Source organism: Antedon mediterranea, chromosome 2, assembly GCF_964355755.1.
Source record: "Antedon mediterranea chromosome 2, ecAntMedi1.1, whole genome shotgun sequence".
NCBI classification, from domain to species: domain Eukaryota; kingdom Metazoa; phylum Echinodermata; class Crinoidea; order Comatulida; family Antedonidae; genus Antedon; species Antedon mediterranea.
The window spans coordinates 12465870-12490475 of NC_092671.1; the positions used below are offsets into that span (position 1 = coordinate 12465870).

Below are 24606 nucleotides of genomic sequence, written 5' to 3' on the forward strand. Positions count from 1 at the left end.
CAGTTTATGGCCAGCTATCTTTCTGCAATGTTTCTTTGGGTCATGGGCGCACATTCAGTCAATATCTCACAGTAAATATTTGAATGATCTGACAAATAAATGCTGCGTTCTTCGAGTTCTTGATCATTTCATAACTTGTTTTAAAATGGATAGTCTACTGCGGACTGTGTCTGTTCGTTTTGGTAAACTTCGCAGTAGCTATTGCTATGATCGGTTGCGTACTCACATACGTCGTAAAGGGGATGTTTATCATGCTTTTCGTGAACTTACAGTCCAACAAATAGTTTTTATGGTAAGAATATTTCTGTTAATTTTTTAATTGCATTATTGATAATTTCTAATGAAGATTTATTATAGTGTCATTTCTGAGGATAAATTGAATTACTAGTTCGTATGCAATTAAATCAAACTACCATTACCAGGTATATCTGTTTAAAAATGTTTACAATGCAAACAAAATAAAAACATAAATAAAATCTTAAAATTAGAAAATGAAATAGGCCTGGAAAATGGTTCTTTTGTGCCTATTTAAAATAAATAATGATTAAAAAATAAAAATAGAATGTAGGAATATTATGTTAAATAATTCAATTTAAATATTTATTAAATTATATAATATTATTATTGTGCCATAGAAATGTGTGCCAGCAAGTTGATTAAATTTGTAATTCACCAATTTTACATCTAATTATTATTAAACATGGAAAATGTGTTGGCAAGGCATGAAATTAAAGATACAAACATTATAATTGCATTTTGTTGAGAATTCTAGAAAGCTTGATAAAATCATTCCACCTTGAATATTTAATTTTAATTTCTACTCTATGATTGATAATGTTCTGTACAACCATCACTATGTTATGTTAGTGCATGATTTTCATTAAATAGAGACACTGAATAGCCAACGACGTTGTCTTGCACATAATGAGCAAATATATATTAAGTATTATGGCAAACTCGAGTTAAATTGACAAGGGAAAGGTACATCATTGCTTCTGTCGCAGTTCTACGTTATTTATTTGATTTTGTTTGATGCTTATGTTTCTCTTAAAAATAAACTTGAATATTTTATGTTTGTTGATATTAGCCAGATCTCTCTCATTTGCTATGCTTGTAAAACATATTACCCTGGGGATACTTCTTGAACTGTTATATAGTTGAATGCAATAGCTTTACTATAACTATATGCCTCCAACTGTTTCGTGTGTCTACTCATGGATCCTCATATTAAGCAAAATTATAATAGTAATTTTATATCGATTGAAAAAGTATCATGAATGGAAATATGGTAAAAGACATAACATGCACAACATGTTACACATTTATAAAACAAATAATAATTGTTGCTACATATGTGATAAATTTATATTATAAATAATTAATTTTGTATTATAATGTTTCATGTATAAACAAAATAATATAAAATACATTAAAAAAAAATGTTATATTTATTTTAATCCAACCCTATTGTATTATATAAAGTCAACTTTATTTAATTTAAATATATTCTGAGGAGAAGCCCCTTTAAATAAAGAACATACAGAATACATTTGATAGCATCAGTTCATTTAAAATATAGTGTATAATTTCTATAGAAATGTTGTTATTGCTTAATGATTGTAGTAATTGTCGTAGGAGGAAATTATAAATATGAATTTGAGATATTACGTTGCGTGTTGCTATCTTGAAAGAATGGCTTCCCGTAGTGATGTAGTAAAATATTGATCCATAATAATAAAGTTGTAATGAAATAGACATGGACAATTTGAGCCATAGCAACCCCAAGCCCTATGGCCATTGCATTATGTTGCTGGAGAGTTGAGGTTGATCCATTTTGTATAGGTAGTAGGTAGGAGGCCATTGATTAGAAATGTACACCACCAATGAAAATTGTATTTTAATTTATTTCTGCTGCATCACTCTCAGGCAATTAGATAAATATACATAAATTATGATATTTTTTAGTTGAATCAATGATAATAGCAGTAGCACTTTTAATTATTTTCAATTAGAATGGATAGATATTGATGATAATTATGATTACAATAATGATTATATTATCATATTAATATTTTTTTTTCATATTTTTGCAAAATGTAAATAGTATGTACATGGTAGTATAGAAAAAAAAGTTTGTGGGTTGGTTGCAATCAGAATGTTCATTAAATCCTAATATAAAGGAACTAATTGTACATCTTTGGTGATTAAGTTAACATTTTATGATTTATTAACTGTATATGACTGATATATAATTATGTCCCCTGGCCTAAATTAAAGGGTGGGATTTTATACTCAAGCATGGAATATCTTAACTAACATCAATTAAATTTAAATAAAATCATCAGCTCAATTAGTTAACATAAAAGAAGTTTGTTAAAAGTTTAATTAATTATTCCTTCCGCCTAGTTATTGGAATATTGAGTGTACTATCGTACCGTTAAATTCACATGCTACAATTAGCAAAACTGAAAAATCAAAACATTTGTGAACTTCATAATTTGGTTGTCATGGCCAAAGGAAGTTCAGCTCAGGTGCATCTAGGATGTGACCTCAAGGTCCAATGCGTTTGGCTTGATAACAGTTTACTCATTTTAAGGACTATCTTTATTAAATGTTTTTCATTTCATTTGATATGATTGTATTCATGAATAACATTCTTAACGTATTAATTATAAACCCAAAAACACGGACAACTATCTGATTAATTGATTTAATTTATGAAAATATCATATCACTGACGCCAACTTTACTGTTCTTTAAAATCTGAACCTGAAAATACATTTGACATAGCTATTTCGCTGTCGTATCATAGGGTACGGGTATGTAGTTGCTGTCTGCTAATCGTGGTCGTGTATTTTCATTGGTTAAGGTTAAAATCACTGATGCATCTGCACTGGATTAGCGTTATGAAATCTACCCTCTCCCGCTAGAGTTATTAACGCCACTGGCGCGGAGTTACAGCTCCCTAACGCTAATCCACGGCGTGGTTCAGACACAAAAAAAATGTACGCCGCTTACATAACTCCACCGTAACTCCGTGAGTCTGAACATACCCTAATTTCAACTTTCACGTATTTTTCAACATTGCTGAAATTGAGATAAAACCTTTGCGTGCACAGTATTGAACATGTAATTTTAATAAGGACCTTTTTTGGAATTCAATTTATAGTATACTATTATATTCTTTTTTATTTTACTGTATTCAATTTTTTTTTTTTCTTGGACCTTCTCTAGGGCCCCTTTAGTTTGGAGCCCCTAGGTTTAACCAGTGAGCAATCATGAACGTTACGCCACTGAATAGCAAATATTCCATGTAATATTTCTAGGTCATCAGGTGACACCGCATGACCCATAATAGGAAACTATACAGCTAGTTAGGAATATTATATTAAGCGACTGAGTACATCAATTGTCAGGTTCTTGTCTCTCTGAATATAGTGTAAAATAAAGCAATTTAACAGTACAGAAGGTAACAGTTCTATAGGAATGTAAAGTGGTATTATAAAATAAGAAAATTTGAAAAATATTTCAAAGAATAATTTAACTTGTTATCAATAAAATGAAACAGTAGATTAGATACAGTTGATCTACCATAGCATTCCATACATGTTTTTGTTGGTAAAAATATTTTTTCCTCCATAAAATTTTTCGTTGTTGTTCCTAGACACTGGGTGTATTATGTAGGCTGTCATCAAATTTTAAATATTATATGTAACCTCTCCCTCCCTAAGCCTCATAATCTATGTTATTGTTGAGGAAAAATATAAGACTACCACCATCATTTAAATTTACTTTATCTTATCAATTCAAAAATCTATTTAAAAAACTCCCTCCCATGATGTCACCTGGAGATGGTGATTATTTATGTCTTTCCTTTTACCTAGTTGCTAATAAAAAAGATTCATTTATCTTTTACATTTTTGCTTTACCTGTAATGTACATCATTTAGAAATTCAAGTTTCGTAAACGCACCCCAAAAGATCTATCGTACAGCAGCCAATACAGTATTTTTGATTTTTATAATCTCTGATTCTTTATTGTCTTATATTTTACAGCAGCAACTTGGAAACTCAAATAGTGATCCTAATAGTAAAGACTATGATCCTCCACTTGCTCAGCAAGAAGATTTAGGCGAAGAGGTAACTTTAATTTTCTTCTAAATTGATCAATAATAATGTGATGTTTCGTTTCGTTTATTTTTCCACTCACTTATTATATTTTGAACAAACATGAGTATACATATATTAAATGTCGGTGGATGGAGGTCACAGTAAGTTCACTGAACTTTAAGTCGTGACCCCCGTAGGCCTATAAGTATATATGTTTAACACTCAAAAATGATATCTCCATGATTCATATATTGTTCTATTAATTAGTTGCCTAAATTTATTGAAACGGATTGAAAGGAGAAGCATTTTTACATTTTTTAGTGTTTGATTCCGAAAAGCAAGTTACCTAAAACATGAGTATGATGTGTATCGCAATGCTGAGAATTGTCTGGCTTACTTACTTAAACCACCCTGCTTAAACATCATCAAGAAATTGTCTACCACCTACAAAAACATTGACGGATTGCCAAATAGAGTGGAAACTAATATACTCATTGTAAAGTATACTTACATTACATACTCTAAGGCTTAAATAAATGTAATATAAATTTTGTTTTCAGGAACGTGTTGCAAGTCGAGAAAATCTTTTATCAAAAAAGAATACAAAGATTGAACTAGTTACAGAAGACGAGGAGACGTATGAAGCAGAACCTTCGCTGCTACCACCCCCAATGGAATTGCAACATCATACAAATTTAATGTCTGCAAAAGAAGGAAAAGAAGAGAATAAAGAGGTAAATATATCAGTAATACTGTTTATGTGAGTTTCTGCGTCATTGGTGCTCTCATTTCATTAATGACACAATATTGGCTGTATGCACAGATATGTTATCTAATGCAAAACTATTTTATAATCTAAATCAAACAAAATAGAGTTGAACCCAATGCATGGGTTGTGCACTCCTCTCAACCATCACTAGCATCACCAGGTTTAGTAAACAGAATATGTGTCATATATAATTATTAGGATTGCTTATTGCTGTTTATAGAGACACTATGTAGCCTAGCAAAGTATAGAGTTGAAGATATATCATCACATGTATCGTGGGGATGGGATTAAACCCTCCACCTCATGCAAAGAGGGAGTCTTAACCACTAGACAACAGAGGCTTCATGGTTCAATAAGTTAAATAACTGGCACCTATATTATATCATGCTATGTGTTGTATAATAATCTTTTACTTGTTAAGCTTTTTTATTTTTAAATATTGGTAATAGTGTATGAAGTTATTTGCTTTTTCATTACTTGTTGCATGTATTTATTTTTGTGGCCCTTTTATTTTTGTAGCCCTTTTTATTTGTTGCTATTTAAAAAAAACAAATATCACTCTTTGCTACAGTCACATATCTCCCTTGGTGCTATCCCAGCCTGCATCACAGGCTCTGCCACTGAAATCGCAGCAGAAATCGAAAGTATGGTTCGTCTTAGAATGGTGGTATGTTACAGCCAGTGCATGTATTTTGTTATATTTTTGCACTCTTTAATTTCTATCAGTTTTCCTTTGCACTTGATTGATTTTTTAGTTTGCTAAATTTTCTATATCTTTAGCCATAGTACCTTTCGTCAACCAGAGCACTGCTTTGATTAATCTATTTTGCTTATTGGTTTTTTTTTTCAAAGTTATTTTAGATTGTTAAACTAACTTCGCTTGCATGAATGTTAATTAGAATGTGTTTTTTTTTTGCATCCAATTAACATTTCCTTCTCTGCTTTAGATATATTATGTTTTAATCTTCATACTAATTTAAAAATCATGTGTGCATGTACCAGGGTGATTGTCAACAACTCTAATTCAGTTTTTTAGATTAATTTCTTAATATAAGGACATTTGCTTTAAAGTTTTGAATTTGAATGGTTGGAAGTATACTCCTATCTACTGCCTTCAAATCAAATGTCTTGCACTTTTCTAACACACTTGAATTTATACTCAAACGTAAATGAAATTGAAAATCAAAATCATTGGTCTAGTCCAAGTGGGAATGTTGACTGTAAGGGGGTGAGTCTCGTGTTCTCTGAACGTAGGGGAATGAGCTGTTAGGAGCTCATTGTACTAAGCCTCGGCATTATGTGGTAGGGTGGCCAGTTCCTTTCCACGCCGCCTTTTTTCTCCCTAGTATTTTCAACCAGGTACTCATTTACAGCTGAGTGGACTGGGAGTTGTCGGGAATTGAACCCGGGTCTATCTGTAAATTGAAAATCAAACTCATTGGTCCAGTCCAAGTGGGAATGTTGACTGTACATTGTCAAAAGTACACTATTACATTTATTTTTCTATTGACAAGTTCAAGTTACTAATTTCTTATGATTAGCTCATTCAACTCACAACTCATTCAACTCACAACTGTACTATACTGTAGTATTGCATGTAAAATAGTTAACTGAACATAGATAGGTAAATAGATAGATATTATTTCAACTTACAATTAAATAGAGGACATTTATAGCTAATCTCTATTCAAGGGACTTACAATTGCTGGGTCCAAAATGTGTCCCCTTATTATTTTGACTAATAACAAGGTTAAATTACCCATTTATCATATTGTTAGTAGTAAAAAAAGAACCGCAAATGAACTACATTTTGAATTTTGGTGAACGTGGAAGTGTCATTTTAACACATTGGTACTACATTATATACATTATCAACCAATAATTATCTGTTAGAAATTCCATCAAGTTCACTCACCACTTAATCAAATTGGTTTAACTATGTAAAGTTACAACTGCATATTGATTTTACTCTGAAAAACAGTTTTGATATGGTAATGCTTTCATCAATTTACACACTTTCGTTCTCCTACTATCAAATTATGGGATATTTTTATCCACTAGACACAACATATTCTTGCATATATTTATAAATCCAAAGGCAAATTACTGAAAAAAATGACAATGCTGTGGGTAACAGTGGCTGGATCTCAATGGAGATACAAAAATAAAAAGCGAAAAGCTAAATCAAAACGATAAAGTAAACAGGCAGAAAAGTTAGCAGAGCTTTCGGGCAACACTAGCCTTTCATCAGTGCAAGTGAAGGAATTTGGATAACGTCATATGCATATATATATTTTTTTTTTTTTTTCAAAATTATATTTTGTATAAAGTAGAACCCCTCCTTTGGAAACCTATTCAGAGGACCATGAAATGCATGAGGGGTCCATATAATTGTTTTACTACAGTACTATGGTCATAGCTCTTGAATGTGTCCCAAACTTCCTTTAATAGGGCTGGCTCTACAGCAATAACAATTCCATAGTATTAACAGCCAAATAATTTTAAAATCATGGAACAATGATTTTTTTTTATTTTGTTATATATCTTTATACACACTGCACACATCATTGTTTGTATATGGTTTGAAAGATTTAGTATAAATTAAGTATGAAATATGATAGATATGAAATAGGATGCAGGAAATTAATAATTGATTAGGTAGAAATTCGTACAGTGTTAATTGAAGGATGGGAATGCCTAGAATGACTGGTTAATTATAGTTATATTAACTACTTCCTAAAAAACAGGCAATCTTATTAATAAATTGAAAACAAAAATGACATAATCATATTTAATCATAAACAATAATATGCTAAGATAATGAATCATGGGACAGTCACTGTTAAATAATAAAAGATTGAACATGCCAACATGTTAGTTATAACTGACAACATGCTAATGAACATTAAACATAATAATGTGTGTCGATGGAAGATGAGTAAACAAAATACATAGTTTTTTTTTTTTTGTTTTTTTTTAAAGTTTTTCATCACAAAACAAAGATAATAGAAAGAAATTAATATAAGCTATACTTTAACATTATCTCAGATTCAATCCAAAAATTCTAGGCTATGTCACATTAATAATATAAGCGCCTTTACTTACTTGTTTACTTACTTACTTGTTTACTTGTTTCCGGAGCTCAGCAATGCTGGGTCCGGAGTCGAGGCTAGGCTATGCCTATAAGCCCCTCTTGATAATTACATCAACTCTTGAATATGGCGCAAATTTAAGAGGGTGGTTGGACCATGCCCGTTCAAGACCGGACTTAAATTGATTGGTTGATCTTGAAGCTACTACATCCTCCGATAACGAATTCCATAATATAATAGCCTTTGATTTTTACTTCGGTTTAGTTGATTCTGGCGCTATACAAATACCTAAATTATATTATATTAATATTTTAACACATGTGTCCATCCTATTCTTAAACACTAACACCTATTTTTCACGATAATTTATCCGGGCACTGAACCAGAATCCAGTGTGAATGCAACTTAAGACAGACTGTGTTAATTGCCTGCTGAAGACATGTCAACGTTTACTAATTGGGTCATTTACCTATAGTTAGTGGAATGTTGATAACTATTATATTAAAATAATTAGAAACACATACATCATTTTATATTTAACAAATAAAAAATTTTGAAATGTTATAAGTTAAGTTCTCATATTACCTTGTTCAGCATATTTTACAATTAACATTTTTTTTTTTTAAAGGATGAAGATAAAGAGATAGATACTAAGGAAAATGAATGTCAAGAGGGAGTGAGTAGTGAACCAGCACCAGTGTCTGATGAAGAAGCTGAAGAGAAGGCTGTGGAAGAGAAGAAAGCTGCTGCCTTACATAAACGATCGTAAGTTGCCGTAAAATGTATAGTCACTAAAAAGATACAGTTCAAAGGTAGTTTAAACCCTTCCCAGTGCAATTCCATATTTCCAGCCATGTTGCTAGTCCATGTATATGGATGTGTGTAAGTATAACTATGGTATAACAAATGTATGTAAAACAAATAACCATACAAACTCTCCCCTTCCTTTATATAGATATAGTTACACCTACTTAAACATACGTGCAAACATACTTAAACATTCAATTCAAGAACATTTTTAAACATTGAAGTACCAAGTTACTAGTCATAAATTCATGATCATAAAAAATATGATATTGTGTCATCATCTGAATTTTTTTTTCTGATTGATTGTAGCTGGAGACTAATATATTAATTTATAATAATGCCTAAATTAAATAAATGTATTATAAAGAAATGAAATATTTTTCTTTTACTCATTTTTAAGATTTGTACTACATGAGCTGGTTGAAACAGAAACAGAATATGTGCGGTATCTAGGCAAAGTTGTTGAGGTAGTGTACATTTAAGTTATAGTACAGTATTCAATAAGTTTAACCTATAGACGAGAAGTCATATGTTCGAATCTTGCCTAAGGATGCTTTATTATTCATATTTTTACTGGAATTTTCCATTAGCTAAATAATATCAATACGATCAATATATACTGTTATTACCCTTAGGAATTTATTAAAATATTAAGTACATTGCCAATTTATTCATATCATAATACAACTTAAGAAAGAAAAACAAATCTGTTTTAATTACTATGGAAATAATTTCAAAATGATAACGAGCTGGAAAATAGGAGATATGTAAGCAATTAGAACCACATAGTACACTGGGTATTATACAGTTTATTTGTATTGTAAATATTTAATCCATCTATACAACATAATACATATAATAAATGTTTATGAGTTGAATGGAAAGAATATTTACATGACTGATTCAACCAGTTGAAGGTGAGTTGTACAGGACAGTCAGGCTTTTAATAAAAGTATCCTACATATTCAACAACAACAATTAAATATTGTTTTAGAAATATTATACAAATAATGAATGTTTATGAGTGCAATGGTACAAATAATGGCACGAGGTGAATGATGAAAGGTTATATCAACGAGGCAAAGCCGAGTTGATATAACCTTTCATCATTCACCAAGTGCCATTATTTGTACCATTACACGAATACAAAACATTCATTATTTGTTTTATATAACATCTAGACGTTTTTTTTTCGTACACAAAAAAGTTTCAAAAAGTACTATTTAACGATCGTTGAATAGTGCGTACTATTGCACGCCATGTGACCCACATTCGTCCAATCAAATGACAGGAATTTATTTAGGTGTTATATAATATACAATATTGTATAATCATAACTAGAAATACAGTTATATATGGTTTGTAATTTAGTTCTGTGAAAATGCATCAGTATTGATTATTTAAAACCAAAAAAATGCTGTAATTCAATACAAATTAACTAGTATAATATGTTACTTATTTTTCAACATCATTCTAGCATAATTGTACACTAAAAATTGTAATATTTATGTCGATAATTCTGACGTAAAGTATTGATTATTCAAAAGTAAAAACATTGTAATTTGATACAAATTATACAACGCATTATTTTGACTTATTTTAATATAAATTGCAAATTTGTTTCTACATGATGATGCTGCCATTTTAAAAATAACTTTTTATGATGATTATAATTTTTGTTCCTTTAAATCAATATATTTTGTTTTATAGGGATATATGAAAACAATGAAGGAGGGATTACTACCACCGGATATGGAAGCAGGAAAAATGAAGATTGTCTTTGGTAATATACACCAAATTTATGATTGGCACAGAGAGTAAGTATCGTGTAATGTGGGTTCTGTATCATATGAATAGACACGTACCTAAATTAGTATCTGTATTAATAATAGCATAATTACTAATTCTTGGTTTTTGTTAACACGATAATTAATTTTTCAGAACATTCGCAAAAGAAATTGAAAAATGTATAGAAGAACCTGAACTATTAGGAATGCTGTTTAAGAAATATGTAAGTTAATTTAAGTAATGTTTTCTTCTTGAAAATAATAATTATGAAATGCTTTTAAAGCTTTTACATTAAAATTAATAATCACTTGGAACATGAAAAATTACTTTAAATGAATTTTTCTTTAATAATATTTGTATGCATACCCTACTTTATAGTATTTATATTTATTTCAATCGATGTTTTTCTAAATATCTCTCATGAATATTCATACCATTTGTTTATATCATGAATATTCATACCATTTGTTTATATCATGAATATTCATGCTATTTGTTATCCCATCAGAGAAGAGTTCTCTGATCTCATGTACATTCAATTTTTTTATATCATGCATTTTCATACAATTATTGATCATGCATTATTATATACACTTAATCTACCTTTCTGCACTTAGTAGGCCTAGGAATATGTTTAGGTTGTTGACATAATTCACAGTAGGTGTGTTATAAAACAAATAATGAATGTTTGTATTGGATGGTAGAGAACATTTCATTACTATGATATGAAAGATAGACTGCTATTTTTAACTTGACTGCCACCTCGTTAAATATGACTGTCAATCTTTTAACTCATGAGATATTCTATTATTTTTCCGACCTTAGTAAGTATTTGCATAATAACTCATCACATACAGTTTTGAATTATTTATGTGATATTAAATATTTACACTTATTGTTTATGTTTTATGTTCACAGGAGCGACGTCTTCAAATGTACGTTGTTTACTGCCAAAACAAACCAAAATCTGAGTACATAGTATCAGAATATGAGTCGTTCTTTGAAGAGTTACGAGTGAAACTAGGACACAAGTTAAATTTGGCAGATCTGCTCATCAAACCAGTTCAAAGGATTATGAAATATCAACTCATCTTAAAGGTAATTTGATGCCAGTATCCTTTCAAATCAGAATTGGCAAAAATTGAACAAGAAATTAAGAATTAGATTTTAAAACTGTGTCTTTTCTGGTTATTACTCGACTTTTTTCTGTTTACAGGATATATTGAAGCAAACAAAGAAAGCAAATTTAGATACTAAAGATCTTGAGGTAAGTGTTCTATATTCATGTTAAGTTTGTATGATGATTGTTCATTTAAATTAGTGCAATGAATATTCATTTAAATGAGTTAAACAAATATTTGTATTAATAATAATGCAATGAATATTCATTGATATTAGTGCAAACAATATTCATCTAAATTAGTGCAAATAATAACGTACAGTATAAAACTGCAATGTACATGTTTATTTAAAAATTAGTGCAATGAATATTGATTTATATTATTTCAACGAATATTCATTTAAATTAAGACAATGCATATTCATTAATATTAATGCTGTGAATATTTATTTAAATTAATGCAATGCATATTCATTAATATTAATGCTATAAATATTTATTTACATTATTGCAATGAATATTCATTTATTTTAGTGCAAACAATATTCATTTAAATTAGTGCAAATAATAATGTACAGTAGTGGAGCTGTAGCTTGGTGCTTGCCATCCAATTAGAAGGTCCCGGGTTCAATCCTGACCTAGTGCAGGGTTGTAACTCATGACTCTTTCAACTCCACTCGCTAAGCCTCAAATGAGACATAGTTTATAAGCACGATAAATTATTATATAGTTTATCTATCCTGTAATTGGCGAGTTACTCGCTGTTGGATGAGTATGAAATTTAAAAACAAATTTTTTAAATGCAATGCACAACATCACCCTAATAACAGAACCAACCTGCAATAAAGTCTTTGAATTCTGTTTGTTTTAAAGATTTGTATTCTTAAATTTTCTGTAGGATGCGGTTGCAATAATGTGTGTAGTACCTAAACGAGCCAACGATATGATGGCAATAGGACGATTACAAGGATGGGATGTAAGTAGTTGTAATCTTCTTTCAGTTCATAGTGGTTCATGATGACATAAGAGTTCGTCTAAATCGATTGTGGCAACCTGAACACTTGCCAAAAGTGTATACTGTACGATACACATTTTTCACATTGCTTAACTTGATTTTATACTACCGAATGAAAGCAGAATATGTATGTCCACGTTTTGCATGGGAAACAAGCCTAATGTCTATTATTGATGCTATCAGGTCAAACATACTGTAGATAACACACATTTATACAATTGAACCACTTTTTGATTTGACAGGGTAAGATAAATGCACAAGGAAAGCTTTTGTTCCAAGACACAGTGTTGGTGTCAGAAGGTGCCGGCACCGTCAAGTGGAAAGAACGAAGGGTGTTTATGTTTGAACAAATTATCATCTTTAGTGAACCATTGGAAAAGAAGAAAGGGTTTAGTAATCCAGGATACATTTTCAAAAACAGTGCCAAGGTTTGAATATACTTCTTTAACAGCTAAGTTTTGTAGTTTATTTTATTGGAATATTTCATTTTGAGATTTATACTGTATACATGAAAGTGACTTCTGCTGACTTATCATTGTCACATGTTTACCAACAAATCTTGCTGCCTATGACTGGCTTCTGTCGTTAAGGGGAACTAGCTATAGAAAGTATAATAAAACAGTTTTCTCAAACTACAGTAAATAGACACCAAGCTATTATTCACTGTTTATTTTCACTTCATTTCAGTATTCATATTCTTCATAATCATAATATTGATATAAACGTTATTCCATTTCAAAGTACTACATGTGAATTTTGAAGATATTTAAATAATAATGGTGATGATAAATGCTATTAGTCATGTTGATTGTTTTGTTCGAATGAATCAGCAACTTTTTTGTCTTTGTAGATAAACACAATGTCATTATCAGATCAAGAAGATGATCCTGTGAAATTTGGTTTACGAGTAAGAACACAGGGAGGAACAGAAACATTTTCAATTCAAGCTAGTTCTCCTGAAATGAAACAAGCCTGGATTCAGAATGTACGCCAAGTCCTGGATCAACAGTCAAATTTTCTTAGAGGTAAAGTGTCTGAACCCATCTTGTCTATTTTCTCATTGACATCACAGACTAGTACTCTGGTATGATCTTCTCTCACAGCTTATACAATAGCAAACACTACCTTGATGAATTGATACTGTGACTACATCAAGTTTGCTACAATATTAGCTTGTGTTAGTTTTATAAAGTACTAAGTTTGAAATCCAATCCAATATCATTGGAATACATGAATTTTGTTTTTCTTTAATAATCTAATAACCGATCTAGTTACTCACTATTTAAAACTACAGTGAGTCAATACATAAAATGAAAAATTCATGTTCTCAATCTATCCTATAGCATACTGTGCATTGTTCACCATATAGTACACAAATGCACTGAATATAATATTGGAATGTTTGTATTTTGTATCTTACAGCCATTCAATCACCAATAGAATATCAGAAAGAATTAGAATCAAGTAGTCCATCAAATAAATTTGGGTAAGTTGATGTTGAGTATATGATAGAGTTTGCACAATATTGTTCATGACCACTTTAATTTCCTGTACCTAAAATTGTACAATTAACAACTCAAATGAGAAGTCCTTTATTATATAACACCACAAAACCAATGAGCTTCAAGCTTTTTCTACAATTCCTAAAATCTAAATGGGCTACCACAACTTGTATGATCCACAGAAACACTGGAAACTTTTAAATCACGGCTCAAAACACATTGATCAACTCAATTTAACCTTCTTTCTCCTGTTTCCAGTTTCTTTGACTTAGGAGAGTACCAGAAGGGAGTATTGCGGAAGCGTATTTATTCAGTGTATACACTATTCCATTTACACACTTCCATTCACATCCATTTTTTGTTCCAATTAGCCTCCATTGATAAACTAATCCACCCACCCGTTATTGTTGTATCAAGTAAGTTTGTTGAAGTACCATGTAGTCTGATAGAGTATGGGGCTTGCCATAGACATCTCATACAAAAAAAAGATTTTCATATATGCTTGATCTGCTTATTATTTTATTATTTTTCTAGTTACTCTTCACCAACAAAGTCTTGTAAGGATGTCAAAAAAGGAAATTTTTTTAAACTACGTAAATCGCACAGTAGTCAAGGAGCCAAGGAAAATGAAGAAGTGTCAGATGACATAAACACAACTCAACATTCTAGTTTGAAACGTGAACGACGCAAACATACTACCGCCCCCGCTGCAATATCAGTTTTTGAATTAAAGGATAAAGAACACTTAGAAGTGCCGAAAAAGGACTGTCCTAGATCGCCAGATGTTGGTACATTTGATCAGTCACCTTCTATACGCAAGAAATTCTTTGATGGCTTTATGTTTTGGTCAAAATCAAAAGAGAACTCACCAGTAGGATCAAAAGAAAGTTTAAAATCCAGAGGATCTGGTGATTCTCAATATAAAGAGGTTTTATCATCGAAAGAGAGTCTGGGAAAGGGGAGCAGTAAGTCGCCATCCCCAATCTCAAGTCACTCTGATATTGGTGCTCAACAAGAGATTCCAGTCAATAATAATAAGCCATCTAGGATTCCGGTTCCGAAAGGTCATGTATCACGAAGCGACAGTCCAACAAAAACTGCTAAGACACAGCGAGGCTCCGGGCCAATGTTAGTTGAATCTAGTAATCATAGTTTAAATGGATCACCCATTGAGCATCGGAGTCGGTCCAATTCAAAGGAAAGTGGAATTCCTATTTCATGCAAATCTTCACCACGTAGTGATATAGTATCCTTGAGACTGAAGGAGGTGCAAATCCAGGAGGCAGATAATCAAATTAAACAAAACCGTTCCAGCTATACATCGGCAACCAGTTCAGAAGGAGGGGTCTTTGATAATGTGAGTACAAGAAACTTTTACACTGTGACAATATAATGTTGTCTTTAGTTTACAGTTAAAACTTTGATGAATATTAAAGCAAAGTGCCTACCATGCATGCACCAGGATAAAATTATCATTTCTTAATTAATTTATAGTAGTAGTTTTCGAATTCACAATATTCAGCTTTTTACTAAATAATATATTTTGATTCCTCCATTTCAAATAAACCTTTTTTTTATTATATTTTTTTTTTCCTCCTTTAATTGTTTCCTATCTTTATTTCACCCTAAATTAATTAAAATGTTAAACTTGACAGCAAAAACTTATTGTACTGGCAGAGGTAAATCTTTCGTTCAATTAAAATTGTGTTATATCCAAGTACCAAGGGAGGTACAATATGTTATTGTTTTACTGTATTAATACATTTAAATATATTTAACAGATTGATAATTCACCATGTCTGGCATCCGTTATCACCACATATAATGCTGTCAAAGAAGACGAAATAAGTATTGCCAAAGGAGAAACAGTACAGATACTTGCTGCCAACCAGCATGACATGTTCTTAGTTCACCGGGCAGCCAACGAAGTGTCACCAGCTGCAGAAGGTTGGATACCGGCACATGTACTTGGAACGACACGTGAACAACTTCAGGCCGAAAGCTGTAATAAGTAAGAACAATTGCAATGCCTTGCTTTCAACATTTCAACTCATCTCTGATGAATACTTAATTCTTTTATACTGCCGATATGGGATTAAGCATTGGTGATGGATAGTAGTGCATTTACACAGGTTTTTGAGGCTTTAACATGTTCACTGCCAAACTTTTTTCTCCTACATCCATTTTTTAAAAAGAATTAAGGGTAATCCTATGATTAAAATTATCATTAGTGCTTTATTAGCTGTATTGATGAACAATACATGTTATTGGAACATACTTAGCACACCTAACTTGTGTTCTTAATCCTGTGGAAACATTTTCTTAGATTCTTTTAAAACTAAGCATGTTTATGTGGTATCCTCTACATGACCATTTCCTTAAAATTCCTGGTGTAATGGCTAAGGTCCCTTGGCAGTTAGTGTGTTAATTTTACTCAGTGCATCTTTAAATATCTAACCAGCTTTGACACTGTAAACATAGAAGGTTGACCTAACATTTTAAATGGCACATTACAGGCACAATTGTTTTTAAAATTGCTGGATTAGTTTTAGAGGTTGGCTAAAATATTGTCTAATAAAAACTAAATCTAATAATGTTTTAATTGGTTGAAAGAAAAACTAAATTTTACTAACTTTATTATATTGTAGTTTTATGATGCTAACCTGTAATCACTTAATAATCATAATTCAATTTTCAAAATAGTCACAATTGTTTTCAACACCATTAAAATTATTTTTTCAAACCAATTCAGAAATCATGAATTAATTTTACATCGTTATTCCTAGTTTATCATAGCTTAATCAACACTAAATATGCCCTCAATGCATTTTGTTTATTTTAGTGTCATTTTGAATTAAGTTTTGTAAATAAAAATGTATTGAATTTTAATTAAATACAAATTAAAAGAGTTTCATCCAGCATCATTTGTTATCAATTCTTAATGCTAACATTTGTATAATTTTTAATCACCTAAGAAAATTAGTCTTTCAACAGTATTAAATCATACAGTCATTGACATGGTCAAAGTTCAACAAGTTAGTGTGGTTACAAACACAATCTGAAATATACTATGTATGTTTCTCTTTACATTTTATTCAAAACTTGTTTTGCATTTCTTCGTAAGTTGGACCTTTTGCTTATATTAAATTTCACAAAGCTACGCATTACATAAAATATGTTTTAAATATTTTAATAAATTAATTTTTTACATTTAATATCTATGCAGGTTAAAAACTAAGTATTCTTTCTCTCGTTTTCTTACAGCATTTGTATCTTCAATATTCTTTTTTATAGTACTTGCCAAAATGATTAGACATAGCCATATTAATTAGTGCAACACAAAACTAGTGCCAGATTTCTGTATTCAAATTAACAACACTGTGTTCAAATTAACAAATACACTGCATTCAAATTAACAATAACACTGTGTTCAAATAACAACACTGCATTCAAATTAACAACACTGCATTCAAACAACACTGCGTTTTAAGTTGAATCTGGTCGTTTTGGGAATATTATCTGGTTAATTGTTTGCTCATTAACTAAAATTGTCCTATGTTACTTAGGGACGGTACTTAAAACTAGTTTGATTAGCCATATTTATGTTGCTTTTAATTAAGTTATCAATATAAAGGGTACTATTAAATCAATATGCCATATTGGTAGTAGAAATGGCGTTGATAGATTGTACATAGTTACACATTACACACAACACTAAAGTTGCCAAGTACAATTTAAACCTTACACAATTTTGGTTTTATTATTACTTAAAATTTTGTTTTTCTTGAAATAAAATTTTCAATTATTGAACAGTTTATCATAGTACATATCAAACTTCACAGTGTGTATTTTATAAGTCTTTTTTATAAGCTATGTTAGAACTATATTATCTGTTTCATATATACATGTAAATAGTTTTTACTCTCTGGGGTTTTGTGTTAAAATTGTATATATTACTTATCGTGAGAGTAGAGATCTTTTTATTGTAGTTTGTATTCAACTTGGTCAAAATTTGTGCAATGAGCATTATATCTTGATAATTATGTCAAATATACCATGTTTAAATTATTTATCAATCTTAAATAATTGTTTTAATCGATGTACAAATAAACGATCAAAAGATTAGTGAATTCAAACTAAAATGTTCATACATACCTCATTAACATACAACATTGTTATAAGTTTAGTTAAATTATTAAAATTGTATTTATTTTATAAAAAAAAAACATTCATAGATGTATAAAAAATAGGTAAGTAAGATCTTTTAATTTATTGAATTCTCTGTACTGTATCTCTACATGGGGCAATATTTGTCCAGTATCTGTAATACAGTGGTTAGGTCATGGAGGTAACAATGTTTTCTTCCACGGTTAGATTAGGCTTATGTCCTACGATACAGCCTTCACATTTGATGCATATGCAAAACTGTATTACATAATTCCTCTATGATACTGGACAAACTATAGATACAGTACCTAGGATACGCTATTTATTGACACTTGGTTAAACTTTCTGAAGTTGGTGTGAACATTCTTTACAAAGTTTATATATACGACGTGGATATATATTTCTATCCTGATGTGTACTGTAAAATTGACTAGTGTGTTAATGTAGATAAAATGTTTTTCTTTATTTACTAATTGTTTATGTTTACAATTTAAAACTAGATAATATATATTACATTGGATATGTTGGCCTATGTAAAGTCTACTTAATTACAACCTCAGATTAAATTTAGAAAAAATGTCTACTAAAACATGAAAATGATTTTTTAACAAAGTTTCTGGTAGATTCATTTTTATTATAGAATTATTTTTCTTAATAAGAAATATTACATTTTCGGAAAAGTGGACAATAGAATGTTTCACAATAAACTGTGGTGAAAATAGTGATATTTAAAAAAGATATATCAGATTATCTTATTAGGATACAATTTTTAATATTAGATGAATTTTAAGGGACACTTCAATTTTCCTTTTTGGCTAAAGTACTATTTCTAATAAAATAAATCACTGTATTCTTTCAGTCTTGACTAGAATGATCCAAATACCTATTAGTAAGTTACAGTATTTCTAGGAATCCAAATTCAATTCTAGCTTCTAGGAGATCACATGACCAAACAATAAGAAACGTTTATTTAGCACGAGGAAGCATCACGAGGAATCATCAAGGAACTACCCTAAAATTAATGATTTATATCATTGTTAGGTGGTTACTCAACTGTGGAAAATTTATTTTACCAGAAATTGTTTGTGTGGCTTTAACTAGAAACAGTCTGAACCACTATGTTTAAGATAGGTAAAGGTCATTACAATCAAATTGACTTTTAGCAATTTAAACTAAACTAAATTGCAACAAATATTTTCCTCTTCTAATATTTAAGAGACTATTCACCAAAACATTGAACTTTAAATATAGTTTAAAACTATACTAAAGAAAATAATACATACATTTTTAACAGAAGTGAGAGAGGTTTAAAAACAAATAATTTTCAAAAAGGTTTCGTACTTTAAAATATAATGAGGTTGTAGTTACGGTACCTAGCTAATGGTTACATGTCCTGTAACCTTTGACATAATATTTGATGAATATGTATATTGTAGTTTACACATTTCACGTCAAAGAAATGGTTTAAAGTTATCATATATTGTAGATTGTATATAAATAATCTGATACAGGTACTATTATTATTAATATACAGTGTATATGATGAGCACCAAAACTATAGGTAAATGTGTATTTATGCAAATAAAGTGAACAGACTATCAACCTATATATTGTAGCACTATCCATTCTGTTTAAAATCAAGTTGCCGAAGAATATGTAATATAGGCCTACATAGATAAACTGCCAAAGCAAATGAGAAATATTGCCAATATAAAAAAGAAATATAAGAAAAACTAATTTCTGGATTCTAGGATTCACTATTACTATAACAGACAATTTAAGTAACATTTCAAAGTTACAATTTTTATTGTGACAAGTTGAAGAAAAAAGAAGATGTATTCACCAAGACTTTGAAATTTCTGTCATTCTTCAAGATGTGTCAACTGAAACATTGTTTGTGAAAATTCAGATTTCAATTCCATTTCTGACCAGTGCATGCTGAAGAAAGTTTGTAGTATATGTTGTGGTCTTTACTTCATAATAACAATTAATGTACCTTATTATAAATTGCTTAAAATGGTCTTTACATGGAGATCTGTAACGCAGTAACAGTTATAACATAGATTAGAACAATTTTAATAATAATAATAATAAGCTTATGTTTAACTTTTATGATTTTTTTTTTATATTTTTACATCGTAAAAGGTAACTATATAAATGAATATTCTGAATTAGTTTTCAAATTATGTAGAATGTTGTTATGAAAAAAAAATCATAAAAATACCCCAAAATTGCATTATTTATGTTTCAATGGATTTGAATTTCAAATATTTGTGCATTTTAATTAAATTTGATATGTATTATTTTGCTAAATACATTACCTGTTCAGAATTTTCATTTCTTTAATGATAAACGTTAGTACATTAATTCAATTCAAGTCATGTTAGATTGCATGTATTAGTATACAAATATTTCATGTATTTTTTAATGTAAATATTACTCATATTAATCTACAAGATTGTCATTTGTGCTTATTTAAAAAGAAAATACTTTGCATGTTGTGACAATAATTTCTGTTAAATATTAACTTGAAATTGAGATGTGTAATGACTTTGTAATTCTTTCAATATTGTTCTTTGTTTTTTAAGTGTTTTGGGTTTTCACCAATGTTGCATGCATGAGACTTCTATTACAGAATGAGGTTACCACCAACTTCTGAATCATAATTTGTCATTATCTTAAATCATAATTGTCTACACATTTATTTCAGCATCATTTCTTCCTTTCCACTTCACTTTATCGTCACAACAGCAATATATGTACTTTTGTATTAACAATATAAAGCTATCATTGATTCATTTGAACTTCAACCCCTTCTCTTCCTTTATTCTCTATGTTATGTGGTGTATTGCTAGATTACTAATAAAAACATTTTTGTGTGAGTCTGTTATACTAATATGTAAGAACATTTACAACATTTCCAATCTGTGAATTTTCAATAAATATTAAATTATTATTCTTATTTTAATATACCAGATATTTATTAGTAAATACTAGTAATATTTCTTTTATTTTTGTTAGGTCATGGCATGGTTCATCTGATTTCTTCGAGTCTCTAACATTATCAGAAGAGATTGAAGTTGTAACACCAACCAGCAGGAAAGTATCTGAAAGTAGTCGCGATTCAAACAAAGTTTCATTACAGGTAAGAAAATTAAAGTGCTGATAATATTTTCAAAATTGTAATAAACCAGTCAATTTGATATTGATTATGATACAATTGAGACTAATGTTGATGATGATAATGAAGAAATCAGATTTATAAGTATCAAAGAAATTAATCTTAGACAATTATCTCCTTTTTTTCAGTTGCTGAATCCTAACTTTCTTTATGAAGGTAAGTCATAAAGTTGTTATTTTGCTGTTATAATAGAAAATCCTTTTTTGCAGTGTCACCTTTCAGTACCAAACAAGTGCCCTCTTAATAGCCATTAAGTTTTTAAAATGTTTTACCTCAATTTTAAATCCGAAATCTTCAATGGATGTTCTCTGAATAGAGAGGTGTCCCAATTTGAGTTTCTATTATATGATATCATTGGCAAGTATCCACAATATGTGCCAATTGCCCAGCATTTCACTTTCACCGTATTGCATATTAAATTTACTCCAGATGTTGTGTTTTGTGTTTGAATTACCATTCATCATAATAACTATGGGATATAATTAATTCATGTTGTGATTTCTCTTTTGTTAGCTGCCCCAGAATTTGTTATTCCACCATTTAACCAATGTGCGGTAGAAGGGTCAGTTGCATCTTTCACGTGTCAAGTAACTGGTCGACCTGCACCTACACTCACCTGGAAAGGTCCGGACAATTCAGTACTTCATCAGAACTTCAGAACACGAATGTTTGAACTTCATGATGGGCTAGCTGGACTAGAAATTATTGGATGTACATTTGAAGATCGTGGCAAATATACATGTTTTGCTAATAATGATGTTGGATCAAAATCGTTAAGTGCAATTTTATCAGTTAAAGGTAAGTTTGTGTGATGATATTAATACTGCATTATTAAATGAAATACAGTATTAAAAGCATTTCCAATACAACAATATCTTGAGAAAATTTTACAATTTTTTAAGTGTAGATTGTTAAATTTTGTATTTTGGTTTTAAACAGGTAAACCAGGTTCACCAAGTATACCAACAATCCATGATAAAACACCGACATCCGTAGAAGTTAGGTGGCAACCGCCAGAACATACTGGTAACTGTTCAATCACAGCATATACAGTTGAATGTGCACAAAAAGGTAGTATTGTTATATTGACTTTAATTTGTATAAGAGCACAATAAATTTATGTATGTTAATGGGGTTTTTTTTTGTGAATGGAAATAAAGAAACAAACAAACAAACAAATAACAATGAAACTGATATAAATTTTAATATCATGTTCTGAATAAAAGTGGTCACTGAGAATAAGTTAATACTAAAATGTTATTATCTTCAGGATTAAATACAGTAAAATGGGAAGTTGTAGCTGTGTATGTGGTAGACCTTTTATATCATGTGGAAGGATTGACTCCAAGTGGAATGTACGTATTCCGTATCAGTGCCAATAACGAGGTTGGCATAAGTTTACCAAGTGAGCCATCAGAAACAGTTGTTCTTCCTGAGATGATTGGACCAGTGTCTAACACAACTGGACTTGTGACCCTCTGGAGAACGGACTTTGAAGAGAACTTTATACTTCTTGGAGAACTCGGAAGGTAAGCAGATTATTCTGATGTTTAAAATTAATGATGTAAGTTAATTTTATCATCTTTCCATGGTTAGTTTAAAATCAAGTTCTTTTTTATAAGTGTTTGGGGTTTTTTCATTTTCAGAGGGCGCTTTTCTGTAGTGAGGATGTGCAGTGACCGTGTCAATCAAAGAGATGTGGCGGCAAAGTTTATTACCAAGAAGCTAATGTGTAAAGATCAGGTTGAGAGTGAGATGGCTATTCTAAGAAGTATTCTTCACCCCTCCATTGTACCATTTATTAGTTGTTTTGAATCAACTCAGATGTTGATACTTATACTTGATCTGTAAGTACTTTCAAGATTCTAGTAAAGACTTTAACTAAAAATATTTAATTAGACCAGGCCTGATAAACATTACATATTACACATGACACCTGTCGTTGCGTTTGCTCTTTTCATACCTTGCTGTATGTTTGTCTTTTAGGGTACCAAACGGTCGTCTGTTTGATTTTATTGTAAAGTTACCTGTATACAGTGAGCGACAAGCTGTCAGCTACCTTCAACAGGTTTTAGAAGCATTGCTGTACTTGCATACTTGTCGGATAGCTCACCTAGATATCAAGGTAAGTATTTATTACGTAAAACTTTGGAAAGAAGCCAGTTATTATATTTTGATAGAAACCTTACTGTCAGTAGAAAAACTTCCTCAGTAGTCAGTCCTACATTTATAGTATACAAATATATTTTGGATAGGTGCACCCAAAATACTACTACAGTATTCACTGAGTGGTTCAGCAGAGCCTCTTTAACACAATTTCAAAATGTTCACAAAAAAACTGAACATTCATGCCAGATTATGCAGACATGCCAACATTCTGAAATAGCCAATGAACTACAATACTGTACTACTTTCTAACCTGTTGGATCATCAGTTTTTTTGGAGAAAAGTATAATTTATTATATCTATTTCAGCCTGAAAACATTCTAGTAGACCTTAGCAGTATGAGCCCAGTATTGAAGCTGATTGACTTTGGTGATTCCATCCATATTGATCACAAGAATTACATTCATACATTACAAGGAAGTCCAGAGTTTGCTGCACCTGAACTAATTAACAAGTTTTATGTTGATGTCAATACAGATATGTGGTTAGTACTGTATACCTTTCTCTAATGTTTAAGACCTTCCACCCTCAGTGTTTCTTTCTGATCAGGTGCCGTTAAAAGCATCTGCTGATTTATCTATCAATGCATACTACCTAAAGTGTCGAGGGCCTATAAATTGTAAACCTTTCTTTTGCATTGCAATGTCTGAAATTTAGCCCTCGAATCCACCTATGTGTGTACCATATCATTGGTTCAGAGGGTTGATTCTCTTCCTTTTTATGGTATTCTGCTCTCTAAAAAGTCTGCAAGATTGTGAAAAACCCTTATTGTAAATACATACAATACAGCCTAACAATTTCACTTAATGTCTCCAAAAGCTGACATGGTTTTCAGAATTTCTTAAGAACAGAATTTGGTTTTTAAGGTGTTCTCAAAGAAATTTTCAATA

At 30.4% G+C, this 24606-nt stretch overlaps 1 protein-coding gene across 4 annotated transcripts in view; it reads left to right on the forward strand.

Moving 5' to 3' along the window:
• LOC140040441 (kalirin-like) overlaps positions 1-24606 on the forward strand; it is a 151976-nt gene that overhangs the window by 121304 nt on the left and 6066 nt on the right. For 3 of the 4 annotated variants that reach the window (XM_072086391.1, XM_072086392.1, XM_072086394.1), the window contains 23 exons: positions 4056-4139; positions 4670-4843; positions 5450-5545; positions 8599-8735; positions 9178-9244; positions 10488-10594; positions 10719-10788; positions 11484-11663; positions 11782-11832; positions 12584-12661; positions 12943-13128; positions 13551-13725; positions 14123-14186; positions 14737-15559; positions 15984-16213; positions 21391-21514; positions 21679-21706; positions 22064-22348; positions 22490-22621; positions 22821-23079; positions 23197-23397; positions 23537-23675; positions 24025-24200. In XM_072086391.1, the coding sequence (XP_071942492.1) occupies positions 4056-4139; positions 4670-4843; positions 5450-5545; positions 8599-8735; positions 9178-9244; positions 10488-10594; positions 10719-10788; positions 11484-11663; positions 11782-11832; positions 12584-12661; positions 12943-13128; positions 13551-13725; positions 14123-14186; positions 14737-15559; positions 15984-16213; positions 21391-21514; positions 21679-21706; positions 22064-22348; positions 22490-22621; positions 22821-23079; positions 23197-23397; positions 23537-23675; positions 24025-24200 (3866 nt within the window). The remainder of the gene's footprint in view (positions 1-4055; positions 4140-4669; positions 4844-5449; positions 5546-8598; positions 8736-9177; positions 9245-10487; positions 10595-10718; positions 10789-11483; positions 11664-11781; positions 11833-12583; positions 12662-12942; positions 13129-13550; positions 13726-14122; positions 14187-14736; positions 15560-15983; positions 16214-21390; positions 21515-21678; positions 21707-22063; positions 22349-22489; positions 22622-22820; positions 23080-23196; positions 23398-23536; positions 23676-24024; positions 24201-24606) is intronic. The other variant, XM_072086393.1, reaches the window with a different exon arrangement.